This window comes from Chiloscyllium plagiosum, unplaced genomic scaffold (genome assembly GCF_037043375.1).
Source record: "Chiloscyllium plagiosum isolate Xiang-an unplaced genomic scaffold, Cpla_swu_hap1 HiC_scaffold_26, whole genome shotgun sequence".
NCBI classification, from domain to species: domain Eukaryota; kingdom Metazoa; phylum Chordata; class Chondrichthyes; order Orectolobiformes; family Hemiscylliidae; genus Chiloscyllium; species Chiloscyllium plagiosum.
This window is the reverse complement of record NW_028270164.1, coordinates 30,564,197-30,583,782: the sequence shown is the minus strand read 5'-3', so window position 1 is coordinate 30,583,782 and position 19,586 is coordinate 30,564,197. Positions and strand designations below refer to the sequence as shown.

Genomic DNA, 19,586 nt, shown 5'->3' with positions numbered 1-19,586 from the left:
ACAAATTGCTTGTTTCACAATTTTATGGGATGCAAACATGAAGCAACTCTGAAACATATTTGTGTGTTTTATATCCAGTATTGTGGATGGAATGCATGGTTGCATTGCACTTGTTTTGCTTTGCATTGATGACTGCAAAACAGTATATTGGATTACTTCTGATAATAGGGGAATTCAGTGGAACTAGAGATGTAAATCTTCTTGAAGCATGTTGTTCTTCTGGTCAACTTGTTCAGTCAAGAAAAGCATTCAGGGCAATTATTTGATCCACGTGAAGTTTCATGTTATTGAATAAATATTTTAATATAGTGTTTATTTTAAAGCTCGTCTTGAGCATTGTCTTTAAGTTTTTCATTGCAATTTGTTTATTTAGGACAGCCACACTCCATTACTCACCTACCTAGACGGCAGATTGGGCAACATTGCAAGAGCAGAGTCATTTCTCAATAAGCTGCATTTACTTAATTGAAGACAGCTTTCAAATGACTAGCTGAGTATATTGTTGATAAAAATAGTTACTGTTAGTTACTGATTATTTATCACCCAGAATCCTACAATATTTTCAAGTCAAATCAACATCTTTTTAAAAAATACTCATGAGCAAATGGGGAAGATGAGAGCAGCTTTCGTGTAGGTTGTACTTTTAAGGTGACATGCTGTGTTCAATGTAAATAGCCTTTCCTTGTTGCCTCCTTTTCGGTCTGCTCTATGCACTGTGCACACGACCCAACATTTTTTTGTGTGATTAGTTTGAGAAACTAGAAACAAAAACATTGGAGTGAATGGAAGCAAAACATCTATCTTTCAGTATTGAAATGTAGCCTCTAAATGTTCACCATATTTTTTCTTAAATATTTTATGTGTTTTGTTCTTTTTGATGATGACTGAGGAGTTAAAGCATCTTTCCACTTCTGTTGTTCAGTGTCAGTATTAACAACTGCCAAGTTCAGGATGCTGGAGTGACTTTACCCTGCTGTAACGATGTGCCTTTACTATGGCCTCCAATTATATCTACACTTTGTTACATTATTTGGTGGTGAATATTATTTCATCTAATGTTGTGAGAATTGATGGAAATCTGATGAAGGTAGAAATTCTCCTGAGAGATTGCAAGATCTGTAATTCTTTCCAATTTGCAGCAGAGTTCTATCTTCAGAGGTATAGCATCAGATAGAGAAAGCGAAGTAGGCCTGAGTATTTTGATGCAAGTTGCAACTAGGAGGATAGGAACAAGGAGAGAGCAGACCATCAATATGATTTGAGAGTGGGAGCAAAAATATAGTATTGGGAATTTAAAAGCTAGCATTATGAATGGAGAGAAGTGCTAGTATGAACTACAGGGACAGTTGAATATTACAGTGAATGCCTCTAAATCACTGTGGCAACTACATTAACTATTTTATGAGAGCTTAATGGAATTTATCAGCAAATATGCTCGTAAATATACATTGCGCACATTTTCTCTGCAGCAAATGAGGGAAAATTTTGGATTTTTGCACAGTCTTACTGTACAAGAGACGAATATTGGCTGTATAGAGTGCTACAGGAAAGAGTGAGCCATTTGGTGGGTTGTGCTTATTCTTTGATAGAGCTACAGGTTGTCCTGGTGTAACGTGACAGTTATGTTCCTGTTGTGACAATGCTGCTCCTTTAACAAGGTTGTATTGTCCAAGGTTGTATGAAGCAGACTTATCTAGATTTTAGAGTCTTTAATTAGAGCTAAGAGATTGCAAAAGGCTTTCAAGTTTTTTTTAAAAAAGTAAAACCCTTGTACAATGAAAGGCGAGTGGCCAGTTCTCCCAGCTCAGTTTTCCTCTGGTTTGGTTTTAGCATTCGGTCTGTTTAGAGCTGTGGGGTGGAAGAAGGTGTTCCATGCTGAGTCTCTCTGCCATATCTCTTTCCAGTAAGAACCCTAGTCTGATTTTACCTGTTTGCCAAAGGAGTGTTTATGGGAATTGTTGCAGGCATTTGGAACTACATCATTAAGTTAAGATAGTCTGTTGAATTTTCAGACAGGTTAAATTATTCTGTATTCTGTTTTCTTTTGTTTGTATTTCATTCCATTATCTTGTAAATAAATTCTCTTCTGTTTTAAACAGAGGGGTTTTGATCAGCTGCATCCCTCCTGAAATATCCACTTAAAACTGCTTAAAACAGCTAGAAAAGTTAGGGTCTGGACTTCTTCTTGAAATGTTTTGAGGTGGTCTGGCCTGGTCCCTAACATTCTGCAACCTCGTGCTATGGAAAACCGCTATAGAAAATTGCATTGAAGTTCGCAAATAGAAAATCGATATGCTCATTCAGTAGAAAGTTTGTGTTATCCAAACAATGTCTACAATTTGTCTATTGCATTATAGCCAATTCACACTGATAAAATGTGTGTTATAGCAGATTGACCTGTAATTCATTAACCCCATTCCTCTGGTTTTCCTTTACAGCATTGCAATTTGTTTCCTTTCAGTACTATCCAATTCCCTTTTAGAAATTGCAATTTGAATCTGCTTCCATTGCTTCCACCATTCCAGTTCACAACTCACTGGAGTTTAAAAAAATGCTTCCACACATTTGTTTCTAGTCTCTTTTTCACCAATCACAAATCTGTTCCCTCCACTTCGCAACCCTTCCGCCACTGGATACAATTGCTACTTATTTACCAAAACTTCGTAATTTTGATTTCTGTTTGACCAACTCAGCTGTAAGGAGGACAGGCCCAGTTTCTCCATCCACACAACTGACAGCATAACAGACCTGAAATTCTTCTTTCCCACAGCGATTACATTTCTTATACAGCCTCTGAGGCTTTGAAAATAGGATGCATAGAATTGAACACTGTACCCTAGCTGAGGCCCAATCACTGCTTTATAAAGATTTAACATAATGTAACTTATTGGCAGGTTGTCTCTTATTCTTGTCAATGTAATTAAGAATAAAACAAAGTACTTCACATTTAGGTGCCTTACACGGTGTTGTGTGGCACCAAGTTGTGCAAAGTGGAATAGATTTGGAACATTTTAGCAATTCAAAACTGTATATCCATAATGGAATGGTGGACCATCAGCAGCAGCAGAATTGCATTCAACCATGTTCTATAGCCTCATGGCCCAGGCTATCCCCAGACGTTTATTATCATCAAGTCAAAGGGCTGGAAGGCATGCTAAGAAAGCACCTGGCCTATCTAAAAATTAAAATTTAAGTGTCAACCTGTAGAAGCTGCAGCACAGATCTACTTGTGTGCAAACATGGAGATAGTATGTTATAGACAGAGTTAAGAAATCCCTCAACCAATGGATCAAATCTAAGTTCTGAAATCCTGCCACATCCATTTGCAAATGGTTGTGGACAACTGAACAATTAACTGAAGAAGAGGTTCCACAAATATTCACACATTAGATGATGGAGAAAACCCATCTTATATGCAAAAGACAAGATTGAGGTATTTGCACCCATTTTCAGCCAGAAGTCCCAATTGCATAATCCATCCCTGCCTTATCCTGAGATCCTCAGCATCAAAAATTTCAGTCTGTTTGATTCCATTAAGAAATGACTACATTCTAGGAGATAGTGAGGACTGCAGATGCTAGAGTGGATAACAAGTGGAGCTGGAACAAGCACAACAGGTCAAGCAGCATACAGGAAGAGGGGAGTCGTTTCAGGTCAGAACCTTTCATCAGGATTGGGGGAGGGAAAGCAGGCTGAGAAGTAAATGGAGGGGTTTGGAGGATGGAGGACCAAGATTGTTTCAGGATGTGGCTGAAGGGCTTCAGGATGGAGGGATGATCAGGGAGTTGGCATATTTGGTAGGGGTTTCACAGTATGATGAGCAGCAACTAGGAGATTGTGAGGTCTGCAAATGCTGCTGGAGAGTCAGAGTGGATTAAAGGGTGGAGCTAGAAAATGCTCAGCAAGTCTATGGATCCTGACAACATTCTGTCAGTAGAATTGAAGACTTTTGCTATAGTATTTGCTGAACTCGCAGCCAAGCTCCTACAGTACAGCTAAAACACTGGTGTCTATAGCAAAGTGGAAAATTGCCCAGCATATCCTGCCTGCCAGAAAGCAGAACAAATTCAACTTGACTAATTTTTGCCCGATCAGTCTGCTCTCATCCTTTCACAAAGAAGGAGTCGGCGACAGTGCTGTCCAGTGGCACTCCCTGAATAGCAACCTGCTCATTTAAGCGCAGTTTGGGTTCTGCCAAGATTACTCCGCTCGTAACCTATATACTGTTTTCATTAAAACATCTTCAAAAGAGCTGAATTCTAGAGTACATAGAATTCCTACAGTACAGAAATAGGCCATTCAGCTCATTAAGTCTACACCGACCCTCCAAAGAGCATCTCACCCCGACTAGATTTGCCATGGCTAATCTGCACAGTGGGACAATTTAGCCAATCTACCTAACATGAATAACTTTGGGAGGAAACTGAAACACTGGGAGGAAAACCACGTAGACACAGGAAAAATATGCAAACTCCATACAGCTGGAAGCCCAAGGCTGGAATCAAACCTGGGTCTCTGTCACTGTAAGGCAGTAGTGCTAACCAATGTGCTGCCGTACTGCCCATTGAGACATCAAGGCAGCATTTGATCAATTATACCATCAAAGATCAAAAGAAGTTGGTGGTGTTGGAGAAACTCTCTACTGATTGGAGTCACAAAGGAAGATTGTTATGGTTATTCAATCATCTCACTTTCAGGATATAACTGTTGCAGTTCATCAAATTAGGTATTTTTAATCAACCTGTCCAGGGCTGCTATTACACAGCTTCGGAGCAGGTGAGACTTAGACTTGAACTTTCTGACCCAACAGTAGAGACACTACTGATGCACCACAAGAGGATAGGGTTCTCGACATGCACATCTACAGCCTCTTCATCAATGACCTTCCCTTCAACAGAAAGTCAAAAGTGAGCATATTTGGTGGTGATTGCACAATGCTCCACATTATTTGTCACTCTTCAGATGCTGAAGTAGCTTCTTTTGCAGCAAGACGTGGAAAACATTCAGGCTGGAAGTTAACATTGACCAGACACTGGACTAGTCATTTAAATACTGTGGCTATACAGTTAGATCAGAAGCTAGGAATTCTGTTTTTTTTTTGTCTCTTGTCTCCAAAACACACATTCAAAGGCACAAATTAGGAATGCAAAGGAATGCTGTTCACTTGCTTGGATAGGTGCAGCTCCATTAACATTCAAAAAGCTTGTCACCACCCAGGACAAAGCAGCCTGTGTGATTTGATACCCATCTACTTCCCTCACCACCCATAGCTAATAGCATCAGCATGTACCATGTACAAGATATACACTTCAATTCTTTCAAGGTTACTGTCACGGTATTTTCCGGTCCTACAACCTGTTCCTCCTAGAAGTTCAAGGGCAGCAAATATACAGGAACACCATCACCTGCGCGTTTCCCTCCAAATCGCACAGCATCTGATTTGGAGCTATATTGCTATTCCTTCACTATTCCTGGGTCAAAATACAGAACTCTTTAACAGCATTGTAGGTGTCCACATACTCCAAGAACTGCAGTGGTTCAAGAAATCAGCTCAGCACCACCACCTTCAGTGGTTATATGCATGCCGGGTGTGCTGCTGAAGGACAACATAATCTTGTTAAAGGAGTAGTATTGTCACGCGTCTGACTATGGATCAGAAATTTGTAGGTTTGACTTTTACCTCACTCTAGTGCAATTTGCTGCTTTTCTGGGTGGCATGTTGGCTTTGTGGTTAGCACTGCTGCCTCACACAATCACTGACTCCGGTTTGATTCTAGCCCCCGGCGACTGTCTGTGGGGAGCTTGCTCATGTCTACGTGGGTGTATGCTGAGTGCTCCTGTTGCCTCCCACAGTCCAAAGATATTCAGGGTATGTGGATTGACCATGCTAAATTGCCCCAGAATGTGCAGGGAGGTGCAGGCTAGATGGATATGCCATGGGAAAGGCAGCATTATGGGGATAGGATAGGAGGCTGGGTGTGGGTGCAATGCTCTTTGGAGAATCAGTGCAGACTCAATGGGCTCTTCCCTCACTGTAGGGATTCCATGATATATTGTAGCGTTGATTAGCTTCATCAAAAACTGTTGATTACTTCAAGATTGTTAAAGAGTAATGTATTACACTAAAACACAATTTAGGAAACAACTAATACGACGAGTAGCTGATAAATGTAATATCTTCAGTGTATATAATTCCTTGGTACCACACCATCTGCAAAATCTGAAGGGGAGGTGAAAGCCCAGTGGTGTTATCGTAGGATTTTTAAATAAGAGACTCAGGTAATATTCTCAGGACCAGGTTTGAGTCCCACCATGGCAGATGGTGAAATTTGAATTCAATCAAAAAAACCTGAAACTAAAAGTCTAATGGTGACTGTGAAACTGTTGTCGGTTGTCAAAAAGACCGATCTGGTTAACCAATGTCCTTTTTAGGAAAGGAAACTGCTGTTCTCACCTGGTTTGACCCATGTGAGAGTCCCAACCCACAGCAATATATATGACTCATCACTGCCTCCTGGCAATAAGGGTGAGCAATAAATGCTGACCTAACAATGACACCCATGTCCGATGAATGAATTTTAAAAAAGTTCATTATTTCACTCTTTGCTGCTTAAGCTGAATATGGTTGAGATATTGAATTTGAACAAAAGAACTTTAATTTTAATGACAAAATTGGATATTTCTCATGCTGAAGATTTCTTTATCAAAAACTAGGTGGTTTTCAATTGTGAAATGAGTATTTTTAAAAACTAAAATGTTTCAATCTGTCATGTTTGCAACTGAAAATCCCTGCTTTCTTGTTAGGTTGAATAAAATCTGCAGTCGGTTATCAATTCAGAGGAAAACCCAGTTCATGCAAAGGCTGCATAATTACTGGATGTTGAAAAGACAGTCACGGAATGGTGTTCCTCTGCTTCGTCGATTGCACTCACATCTGCAGACTCAAAGAAATGCAGAACAGGTAAAAGGTTCTTTAACTGAGTTACTCATTTTTAATATTTTTATTTGTTTTTTGTTGTAATGCAAATAAATAATGTTTTCGAAGTAGGCATGCATATTTTTTATTTTGATGTGTATTGTGCAATATTGTAAATTGTAATTTATATACCCTATGTGTGAATATCTTTAAACTATAAAAATTGCAGTAAGTCTTACATGGCTAAATTTATTGTGCACTATAACAGACTTCTCTTGGCTTCTTGAAAATTGTCATTGGTATGTTGAAAGTATTCGCATTTCTTAAATTTATGATGTGTTAAAATAATTGTTTGGTAATACAGAACTTTAACATTGCTAAAAGGAGTCAAAATGTCAAAGCTTTTCATTGGACTAGAATGCAAAAATACATTTGAGAAAAGGGATGCCAATTTGTGAGGCATGAGAACAGGGTGCTGATTTGTTGGGTCATCAGTGGCACAGCGATGCAACAATAATAGTTAGGTGTCCATATTAGTTCTCAGATCAGGCAGGTTGACTCTGATTGATCAGGATGTTGCCAAGAGAATGCAGCAGAGATAAACAGTCATGGTGACTACCAGTTTTTTCATTATAAAATGTGCAATTTGTGTCCAAACTACTTTTGCCTATGTAAAACAAGGTCCAAGTATTATTAAATTTAGCTTGCAACGTATGCAATTATATGTATCTCATTGCAAGCCCTACTGATCATCTTAAATTGGTTTCCAGAGGAACTTAAAAGGCCTAGGGTTATTTAATTAATAACAACATCTAATAGCAGAATCATGTCTAATTTGTAGGCATATATTACTGAGGCTTGCAAGCAGAGGCTGGTTGAGCATGATTGACAATCTAGTCAACTGGACATTATTATTTGATACTGTTTGCCTTGTCATTGGGATGTATGGCTTACATACTTGGCATCACACTCACCCTAAAGCTCATTTGTGTGATAAGCAAAACATCTTTTTGGCTTGACAGTAGCATCCTGTGGGGAGAGAAAAATGAATGTGGGTTTACTGCTAAGTAGCAGCAAAACACAACTAGCTTTACCTGTTACAAAGAACAGTACAGCACTGGAACAGGCCCTTTGGCCCACTAAGCCTATGCCTGTTGTTCAAACCTTTGCGACACTTTCCCCTTCCAGGGTAATCTGAGCTTGAGGCCAAAGGTCATGGACAGTTGTCCGTTCATGAGTTTTCTTAATATCCCAGTGTGTGATGATTTGATCAAGGTCACCGTTATCATGCAGGATAGTTTTAGTCAGAATTCACACGACACCAGGTTATAGTCCAGCAGGTTTATTTGAAATCACAAGCTTTCCGAGCGCCCCTCCCTTGTCAGGTGAAGTGTAAATTTAATCAGAGATTCTTCAGATTCTGGTTAGTTAGTTGGCAAATAGGTGATTTTTTTTTTGACCATTGAGTGTCTCTATGGTGAAACATTTAATCATCAGTACTATTGAAACAGAATTTGATTTAAAGAAATCCACAATGCAAAAGAAAATTGTCTGCTTTGCCTGGTATGTTATTTACCTGATACCATGCATGGCTGGGCCACCTATATCCGTAGCAACATGTTAGTTGCAATTCATTATCTTACCATTAATCATTTGAAATATTAATATGGTTTCAAGATTGAAAACATTTACAGACTGTTACATAAAATCTGAACAACTTACTCCCATATCTTTCTTACCCTATTTCAACATTGATGACTTTAATACCCCCGAAACAGACTGGAGCAGCTCACAATCCAAGAAAATACTGATTGACAAAGAATTACAAAATTTGACAAATAATAACGATCTTGCTCTGACTCTCTGATTCTTGTATTGCATCTTCTACTCAGTAAATTGGGGATCAGGACTACACCCTACAGCATTTATTGGTCACAACAACCAACTATATCCCACAACCAGCATCATGGGCTGTTCTCAGCAAATTCCCACACAGTGAATACCAACCACATTTAATCATTTCTGCCTGCGACAACTGTTCATCAAAAGTCAAAGAATCCCTGGTGGAGTTTTAGGATAGATAAATGCGTTATATTATGGAAATTATTGAAATCAAAATATTCCAATTTGGAACTGTTTGACATGCGTGGAAATCTTTACTATGCTGTAAAGTCCACAATCCCTTTTGCTTCTTGTTCTGCTGCACTTGTGTTCTAGAAACCTTAACCGACTTCAGAGAAACATTGCTTAGAGAGAAACATAGCTTAGAGGTAAACCTTGGGACAAGATTTGTCTTTTTTGACATTACCAATGATGCTGTCTGGTTTGTTGGTCTGTTGAAAATATTCTGTCATAATGTGCAATTTGCTTGGCTGAATTACTACAACAGGACTTTACTGCTATAGCTCTGAAATTTCAGAGTAGACATACTGAACCAATTTGAAGAGTTACCAAATCACTGACTTTTTTCAGATCAGTTTTAGTGGCAACACTTTTCAATCTATTCCTAAGTAGTCTCTGAGCAAAACATGATTGCAGAACTTTGTTTATGCTCATGATAATACAGTTGCAGTTTAAGCTTTCAGCCCTAGAAATAACATTTATTAAGGAAATTTATGGCAAGTATTGTTTTTGCTCGATTTTTCATTTACACTGAGTTACCCAATTAGAATGGAAGAGGAGACTTGATTTTCTCTCAAAGGATTGAGTCTTTGGAAGGCAGAATTATCAAATATTTCTAAGGCATTTGGGATATGTGTTGTGTGATTTATATGTATAAATATTAATTAATTTGGAGCTTAGATTTTAAACTAGTGGCATGAGAGCTTTAATCTGTATGTATATAGGGGTTTAATAATTAATTTGTCAGTATTTCTGGAGCTATGATTTTAAACTAGTGTGTGCCAGAGAGCAGCTGATCTGTGGCCCTCCTGGGAAGATAATGGTAATATGTTTCTATTGTTAGAGTTTTGAAGGTGAGAGCAAAATTGAAAGCCATATCCTTCTGGCTTAGAAGAATTAAGAAGTGATTTTTGCCTTTGGAAAACCCACAGATTAGAAAGCTTTGGTTCAGTTTTCAGAACATCTGGCTGGAGTTAAAGAACAGTATTGAAAAAATTACTTAGTTCGGAATAGGTAGGAAATAGGTTTCCTCCGTATGTGTTTTAGCTGACAATTCTAGACTAAAGTGAGTGCTTAGAGCCTTGAAGGGATTATTTGAAACTGAGAAGTGGTTATGATTGACTGGCATTTGAGTACTGTAAAGTGATGAGATTAGGATAGATAACATTTTGTTCTGTGTGTTTCAAAATCTTTTACATTGTGATGTGTAAATATCTTGATTTGTTCCATTTTGTCTTTTGTGTGATAAACTTATGTTTTATTGTTGAAACAAAATCTATAGCATTGTGTACTTCGATTTCTATGAAAAGCCACATGTTAATTTTTTTAAAATGGTCTATCCAGGCAAATTTAAATCTGGAATCTGACTTAACCAGTATTAACATCAACTGGGATTATAACACAGTGATAGACAGATTTTTGAATAACAGGGGAGTCTTAACATGTACATGGATAAGTCAGAATGTGTTGAGGCTATAATCAGATCAGTGATGATCTTTTTAAGTGGCAGAGCAAGCTTGAAGTGCTAGATGGCCCACTCCTCTTACTAATTTATATGTTTGTAAACACAAGACTAGTGCCTCAAATTAATTCATTATCATTGTAAATGGCCAGTTTTTAAAATGCTCAATTTTTAAAATTTGTTTTTATCGATATTTTCATAGGTCAGGTTCCAAAGAACATATTTCCAATTTTTGCCATATTGTCATATAAATTTAATTGTGAGTGAATTTTACCCACGTTAGCCATTGCCCATTTCATTATCTCACTAATACATTTTAGACTGGTAATGGTCAGTTATTGGTTTTTGTAAACAATAAAATTCATGGTAATATATTTAACTCATTTCACAGAAAGAACAAGATGAAAAAAATAGTGCAGTAAAAGAACAGTTGAAGTACTGGCAGAAACTGCGCCATGATTTGGAAAGGGCTCGTCTGCTTGTTGAATTGATTCGCAAAAGGGAGAAGCTCAAAAGGGAAGAGGTAATTATTTTGCTATTGATATGGGGACATCAATAGCAGTGCTTTGGAGATTGTGCATGGTCATGTCTCGTCTATTAAGGGAGGGTTCCTTTGTGTACTAGGTATAGTAAAAATTGTAAACTTCATGTAGATTTATGGAATTTATTGCTTGTTTTACTCCAGCTAGGTGCACACATCTTCCCCATTATGACGTGGCTGTCATTTAAATAGCATTGCTTTATGTTTAAAAATGTGCAAGCATCATATTATAATTGTGTGGATTCAGAATACTGCAGCTACATTTTCCTACCTATATGTAGTCTTTTCCTGTTTTGAGAGAGGTAATAATAGACAAAGTTTCATTATCCATGATGAATTTAAGTTGGACAAGACTTACTGCATTGGGAAATCAGTTCTCTCCATGTTTAAGTATGTGATAATTGAGGGAATTGGGATACATCTTTAATCGAAACACACCATTTCTTCGATGGGCAGTATGATTTAAATTCACAGTGGCTTTGGAATGAAAGATTTAGTTCTTAGTGAAGAATGCACTATAAGTCATTTTTAGTATGATTTGAGGTTGAACAATTTTATTCGCTCTGAATAATTCCTCCCTTCAAAGTAAAGTTTTGGTTTTGCTGAAAATAGATAAAATTTAGTACAACTTCACATTTCTGATATTCCGTTGATGATCTCAAATTTCTCCCATACTTGCATTCTGCAACAGAACTACTTCATTTTCTTTCCTAGATGTCAGGATAAGATTGTCATCCATATTGGCAAAAGTGAGGACTGCAGGTGCTGGAAATCAGTCTAGATTAGAGTGGTGCTGGAAAATCACAGCAGGTCAGGCAGCATCCGAGGAGCAGGAAAATCAACGTTTCGGGCAAAAGCCCTTCATCAGGAATGGCTCCTGATGAAGGGCTTTTGCCCGAAACATTGATTTTCCTGCTCCTCGGATGCTGCCTAACCTGCTGTGCTTTTCCAGCACCACTCTAATCTAGACTTGTCATCCACATTGCCATTGCATTAACCTGAGCCTCTGAATTAGTAGCCTACTGACGTATCACAACAATAGCATATCTTCCCATTAATCATAATCAGATGCAACAAATTATTTCTTTGTAGAAGCAAATTACTGCAGTTGCTGGAATTTGTACTGAAAACAAAAATGTAGTGGTGAATACAGCAGGTCAGGCAGCATCCATGGAGAAAAAGCGAGTTAACGTTTTGAGTTGAGATGACTCTTAATCAGAGCCACTTCACTTCTGATGAAGAGTTATGTAGACTTGAAATATTAAATAATTTATTTGAATTCATTGCCTGGATAATCATAGCACTATTTTCCACCAAAATGTTTTCTGAATTTACAGCGAATCTTTTATTAACTGGCACCTGTGGCACCAGGAGTGTACCGATTGATTAAATGTTCCAATTGATCAAGAGGTCCACATGTATTACATTGATCAATGTAAAAACACAGACTAAGTAATAGAAACGTAATGCAGGGGATATTGAATCACTGTTATACTTTATTTGCAACATAAATCACTTAAATAACAATGCAGTTTTGCCGTAAATATATCTTACTGGCAGATAGCCTTCTCACTCTCTCTGACTGCTTTGAGGTTGCGATAATACAATAAACCTCTGTTATTTCAGTTATATAATTTTTACCTGTTTATTGAGGGTGCTGGTTAAAATGAAGTTTGCTATGTTATAGAAATATAAATATAAGATTAGAAAAAAATAACTGCAGTTTGTGTGAACATATCAAAAATGATCCTTTTGAATGGACCATCCCTTAATTCATCCATTAAAATTCTTTGTGCCTTCTATTTTTAAGGAGAATTGAAAGGGATCAATTTTGCTGTTTGTTTCTGGTCTTATATATCACCCTAAATTTAGAAACAGCATGCAGCTGTTCTTTACCAGGAAGAGAGTTCAAAGGAATAATCTATGTGAATATCATTCTCTACGATCTACTGTTTTTTTTTAAAAGCTTGAGTGCAAGTACTTTGGATCTAGACTATTCGGTAATCTACAATTGTTGGATTAACAATTCCTTAATAAGTACTTAAACATCAGGTAATAGTTTGATTTTCCTGTTCCTCACTATCTCTGATTTGTATAACAGCAATCAAATTATTCACAAAATCTCAGGTGTGGCGAAAACCAGTGAATGTGCTAGCTTTTTCCCAGTCAGAATTCATCCCTCTGATATGACTTATTAAGAGTCGTGTAACTTCATTTTCTTCTGCAGTACATTCATTTGGTTTCTGTGACTTACATGCAAAATCCCAGAATTCTATTCTCTCTTGCATCCTATAACTTGCAGCCATCTAGTTTATAGCTCTTCTGTTTGTTTCTAGTCCCACTGCCCTCCATTTGTCCACAATAAATCTCAGTTGCCGAACATCAGACAATTTCACAACCCATCCAGATTCATTGTGTGGTCTGGAATTGCTTGTTTCTTGACGTTTCAAACCATGAACCTGGGTGCTGGGTCCACTACCTTTCATCATTTATATAAATGATTTTGATATGAGCGTCAGAGATATAGTTAGTAAGTTTGCAGATGACACCAAAGTTGGAGGTGTAGTGGATGGCGAAGAACTATAACGGAATCTTGATCAGATGGGCCAATGGGCTGAGACGTGGCAGGTGGAGTTTAATTTAGATAAATGTAAGGTGCTGCATTTTGGGAAAGAAAATCTTAGCAGGACCTGTACATTTAATGCTGAAAATGCGCAGCAGGTCAGGAAGGGCTTCAGGAAAAATTCCTGAAGAAGGGCTCATGCCCAAAACGTCGATTCTCCTGCTCCTTGGATGCTGCCTGACCTGCTGTGCTTTTCCAGCAACACATTTTCAGCTCTGATCTCCAGCATCTGCAGTCCTCACTTTCTCCTGTACATTTAATGGTAAGGTCCTAGGGAGTGTTGCTGAACAAAGAGACCTTGGTGTGCAGGTTCATAGCTCCCTGAAAGTGGAGTCACAGGTAGATAGGATAGTGAAGAAGGCTTTCCTTTATTGGTCAGAGTATTGAGTACAGGAGTTGGGAGGTCATGTTGCGGCTGTACAGGACATTGGTTAGGCCACTGTTGGAATATTGCGTGCAATTCTGGTCTCCTTCCTATCTGAAAGATGTTGTGAAACGTGAACGGGTTCAGAAAAGATTTACAAGTTTGTTGCCAGGGTTGGAGGATTTGAGCTATAGAGAGAGGTTGAATAGGCCAGGACTGTTTTCCCTGGAGCATTGGAGGCTGAGGGGTGACCTTGTAGAGGTTTATAAAATCATGAGGGGCATGGATAGGATAAATAGACAAAGTTTTTTTTCCTGGGGTGGGAGAGTCCAGGACTAGAGGGTATAGGTTTAGGGTGAGAGGGGGAAGCTATAGAAGAGACCTAAGGGGCAACGTTTTCGCGCAGAGGATGGTACCTGTATGGAATGAGCTGCCAGAGGAAGTGGTGGAGGCTGGTACAATTATAACATTTAAGAGGCAACTGGATGGGTATATGAATAGAAAGAGTTTGGAGGGATATGGGCCGGGTGCTGGCAGGTGGGACTAGATTAGGTTGGGATATCTGGTCGGCAAGGACAATTTGGACCAAAGGGTCTGTTTCCGTGCTATACAATTCTATGACTCTGATTTTCTTCTGTCCCAATTCAATTCTTTGGGCCTTGCATTGATCTGCAGATGACCATTTGCAATGTTCATACATTAGTTTGGAACTAGCCTTCGATGCCTCTGGCTTGGTCAATTTTTAATCCACTTCAGGAGCTTATAAAGTATTGTATTTAAAATATTGCTCAAATTTAAATGTATCAAATCTATTGAGTTTGTTGAAAGTATGGTACTCAAAGAGCTAACCTTAGTACCATGCAAATTACATCAAGGTGCTTATGAACTACAAGGATGATAGTATTCACCCTATAATGAACGATTTGATTGACCTCTATTTTCCAATAAAACCTTTTACTTGTATAATACAGAATCTTTCTGTCCAAATTTGCAGTTTATTGTTCAATTGCAGACAGGCTCTGCACCCAAACCAAAAGAAGTAATTAGTATATTCAAGTCTTTAAAAGAGATACTCACATAATAGATGTGGATTTTCCCTCAAGCATTCTACATTCATCATTTTCTGCCTAATATTGTTGTAGTTAGCTTTCCCCAGTATAGTACTTTCACCTGAGGATTACTGTTATCCTTAGAAGTAACTTAAAACTTACAGAATTATGGTTACTATCCCAAAATGCTCTCAACTGAAACTTTGATCAATTGACCGAGCTCATTCCCCAATACCAGGTCCAATATGGCCCCTTCCCTAGTTGGACAATTTGCATATTGCTTCAAGAAACCCTCCTAGACACACCAAACAAATTACCCTCCATCCAAACCTCTGGCACTAGGGGAGTCAATATAGTTGAAGTTAAAATCATCCACCACCACAATCCTGTTAATTTTACATTTTTCCTGTAACGTGTCTGCATACCTGTTCCGCGATCTCCCACTGGCTGTTGGTAGGACTGTGGTACAACCCCATAAAAGTGTTTCCACCCTTCTTATTCCTGAGCTCCACCCCTATAACCTTGTTGGATGATTCCTCCAAGGTGTCATTCCTCAGTACTGCTGTATTCTCCCTAATCAGTAATGCAACTTCCCCACTTCTTTCACATCATGCCTGAAACATCTGCACGGTGGCTTAGTGGTTAGCACTGCTGCCTCACAGCGCCAGGGACCCAAGTTTGGTTCCAGCCTCTGGCAACTGCCTGTGTGGAGTTTGCACATTCTCCCCTTGTCTGCATGGGTTTCCTCTAGGTGCTCCGGTTTCCTCCCACAGTCCAAAGATGTGCAGGTCAGGTGAATTGGCCGTGCTAAATTGCCCATAGTGTTAGGTGCATTAGTCAAAGGGAAATGGATCTGGGTGGGTACTTTTTGGAGGATTGGTATGGACTTGTTGGGCTGAAGGGCCTGTTTCCACACTGAAGGAAATCTAATCTAATCTAAAATAACACAGTGCTGATCTTTATGGGCAGCACGGTGGCTCAGTGGTTAGCACTGCTGCCTCACAGCGTCAGGGACCCGGGTTCGATTCCAGCCTCGGGACACTGTGTGAAGTTTGCACATTCTCCCCGTGTCTGCGTGGGTTTCCTCCGGGAGGTCTGGATTCCCCCCTCAGTCCAAACGATATACAGGTCAGGTGAATTGGCCATGCTGAATTGCCCATCGTGTAAGGTGCATTAGTCAGGGGTGAAAATAGGGCAGGGAAGTGGGTCTGGGTGGGTTACTCTTCGGAGAGTCTGTGTGGATTTGTTGGGCTGAAGGGCCTGTTTCCGTACTGTAGAAGATCTAATCTATTCCCAGAACGTTAAGCTGCCAGTCTTGTTTCGCACCCAACCAAAGTATTAAATTGAGGGATGGCTAACTACGAAAATATTAAGTAGGAACTAGAGAATGTAGATTGGGCATGGCTATTTGAGGGTAAACCCACATCAGTCCTGTGGATCGTTTTAATGACCTGTTTGTTAGAGTTCAGTACCAGTATGTTTCTGTGAAAATCAAACATAAGAATGGCAAGATTTAGGTACCTTGGATGAGAAGGAAAAATTGAGATTAGTCAAAAAGAAAAAGGCATACATAACGTTTAGGAAATGGAAGACAGACAGAGCGCTCAGAGAATGTAAAGAAAGCAGGAAAGAACTTAAACAAGGAGTTAGGTGAGCCAAAGGGGTTCTGATATGTCCTTAATAGAAGCGTTAAGGAAAATTCCAAGGTGTTTAGATGTATTTAAGGAGGAAGAGGGTGTTGAGTTATTTTTCTTGAACATTCTTGCATACTTGATACAACTGCAATACGCCAACTTCTGAGAACAACCAAAATTTTATTAAGCAAGTACAAACTTTCTGGAGGAACCCTGAACACACTTCGCAGGGCTTGTGGAGCTGTGTCGAGAGGTCTCTCTGAATAAAGGGATCAGCTCTTCCTTTATACAAAATCTTTACATTACAGTCAGTCATGCCCACAAGACAACCCCAGCCACTCCCCCCAAATCACATGCAGTGACCTGATCATCTCCAGAAACAATGTAATGTAAATCATTCCTTAATGGAAAGACCTGGTGCAAATTATATCTTTTTGTAACTGTATGGAACAGTCAGAATTTTAACAACTATGTTATAATTATTTCTGAATAGAGGATGATGATGCAAATGGCTCTGAATGGCAAGGGATGACAATGTAAATTCACTCTGAATAAATAGGAATAGGAAATGGCCATGTAAGTGGCTCTGAATGGCAAGGGATGGGAATGTAAATTCCTTACATTCTACCTGTAAGACAAAGACATATCACCCTAAGACGGAGGCATACCACCCTACCCTCGGGACATCCGATTTCCTGCAGGTCAGCAGAACACATTAACCCTTTAATATCTCAAGGGTAACTAGATAAAAGCTATGTATACTCATGGACAAAGAGGAGAATTTATGCACATAGCCAGAGGAAGTGGGTGAGGTCCTTAACACATACTTGTGTCGATATTCACAAAGGAGATGGACACGCTAGGTGGTGGGTCTAGAGAGGAGCATGTTAACATAAAAAAGGAGGAAATATTGGGTGTTTTGAAAATCATTTCAGTTGGACAAGTCTCCCGGACCTGATGGGATCAACCCCAGAATACTAAGGAAGGTAAGGGAGAAAATTGGAGCCTTATAAAAAAATCTTTGTATTCTCTTTAGTCACAAGAGAGATCCCAGAGGACTGGAGAGTATCCAGTGTTGTTTGTTTGTTTAAGAAGGGCAACAGGGATAATTTGGAAAATTACAGACCAGTGAGTCTCACGTCACTAGTAGGGAAATTATTGGAGAAAATTTTTAAGGGACAAAGTTTACTTATATTTGGAGAAATATGGACTTATCCGCAACAGTTAGTGTGGCTTAGTATGGAGGAGGTATCATGAAGTCAAATGGGATCCATGGTAAACTGGATGCTGAACTGGATTGATCATAGAAGACAAAGAGTTGCGGTGGAAAGGTATTTTCCTGACTGGAGAGTTGTGACCAGTGGTGTTCCACAAGGATCAGTACTGGGACCCCTTTTGTTTGTAATAGATGCAAATAATTTGGAGAAGAATGTAGGTGGTCTGATTAGTGAGTGTGTAAAAGAGGTAAAGATTGGGGGAGCTGTAATAGTGAGGAGGATTGCCCAAGGATACAGCAGTATATTGATAGGCTGGAGACTTGGGTAGAGAAATGGCAAATTGAATTTAATCTGGAAATACACAATATAATCTGGGCGACATGGTGGCTCAGTGGTTAGCACTGTTGCCTCACAGCACCAGGGACCTGGGTTCAATTCCTGCCTTGGGCAACTGTTTGTACATTATCCCCGTGTCTGCATGGGTTTTCTCCGGTTTCCACCCACCGTCCAAAGATGTGCAGTTAGGTGAATTGGCCATACTAAATTGCCCGTAGTGTTAGGTGTATTAGTCAGGGGTAAATGTAGGGGAATGGGTCTGGGTGGGTTTCTCTTCGGAGGGTCAGTGTGGACTTGTTGGGCTAAAGGGCCTGTTTCCATGCTGTAGGGAATCTAATCTAATCTACACAAGGTGATGCATTTTGGAATGTCTAATGCAGGAGGGAAGTGTACAGTTCATGGTAGAGCCTTGGAAGCATTAACGTACAGAGGGATCTAGGCATTCCGGTCCCCAATTCTCTGCAAGTAGCAACACTAGTGGATAAGGTGGTCAAGAAGGCATATGGCATTCTTGTCTTCATTGGTCGGGCCAAAGAGTGTAAAAATTGGGAAGTTGTGTTGCAGTTGTATAGAGTTTTAGTTAGGTCACATTTGGAATATTGTGTACAGTTCTGGTCACTACACCGCCAAAGGGATGTGGAGGCTTTGGAGTGGCTACCAGGATGTTGCATTGTTAGATTCTTTTCCCGAGGTTTCTCACACACTATGCAATTCGTGCATACCAACTTCTGAAAACAGTTAGTTTATTAAAGCCCTGTGCAAGCTAGGCAACTCTCTTCGCAGGCGTGCGAAGTAGCATTAAAGAGGCGCTGAATGAAGGAAATCCACCCCCTTTATACAGGTCAGTCGGTAATACTTACAGATACTCTGGTCACTTCCCCAGTCACATGCCACTCAAGACAACCCCCAGCCACTGTCACATGTTACCCCAAGTACAATTGGTAGGATGAGATCATCCTCTGAGATAATGCAAATGTAAATACCCTAATCCTGGGAACTTGTTATGCAGATGATTTCCTGATTCAGTGATTCCCTAAGACAAAGATGTAATATACCTAGCTTCAAGGGATGGCTTAAGAAAGCATTTCTGAATGGAAGAGGTTGAATGATAGTTTAATTTGATAATAGTAGGGGGAGTAGTAACAAATGATTGTCTAAATGCAGTGTGGGTCGTCCGCATTCTTGCATGAATGTCGTCTCCACCCACTTCCAAAATGTTCAGTCATTGCACTTTAACTCTTGAATATTACATTAATGTCCAGAGAGATATTCCAATTTAATCTTTTAACATTACAACATGGTTGGAATGTATTAACCATGAAG

The 19,586-nt window shown here is 39.3% G+C and overlaps 1 protein-coding gene across 3 annotated transcripts in view; it reads left to right on the top strand.

The window, feature by feature from the left end:
• LOC122563200 (bromodomain and PHD finger-containing protein 3-like) overlaps nucleotides 1-19,586 on the top strand; it is an 86,481-nt gene that overhangs the window by 30,531 nt on the left and 36,364 nt on the right. For all 3 annotated transcript variants that reach the window (XR_006315528.2, XM_043716750.2, XM_087973599.1), the window contains exons 3-4: nucleotides 6,805-6,961; nucleotides 10,891-11,022. Coding sequence is in view for 2 of the 3 variants with exons in the window: in XM_043716750.2 (XP_043572685.1) it covers nucleotides 6,805-6,961; nucleotides 10,891-11,022 (289 nt within the window). In the remaining variant the exon portion in view is untranslated. The remainder of the gene's footprint in view (nucleotides 1-6,804; nucleotides 6,962-10,890; nucleotides 11,023-19,586) is intronic.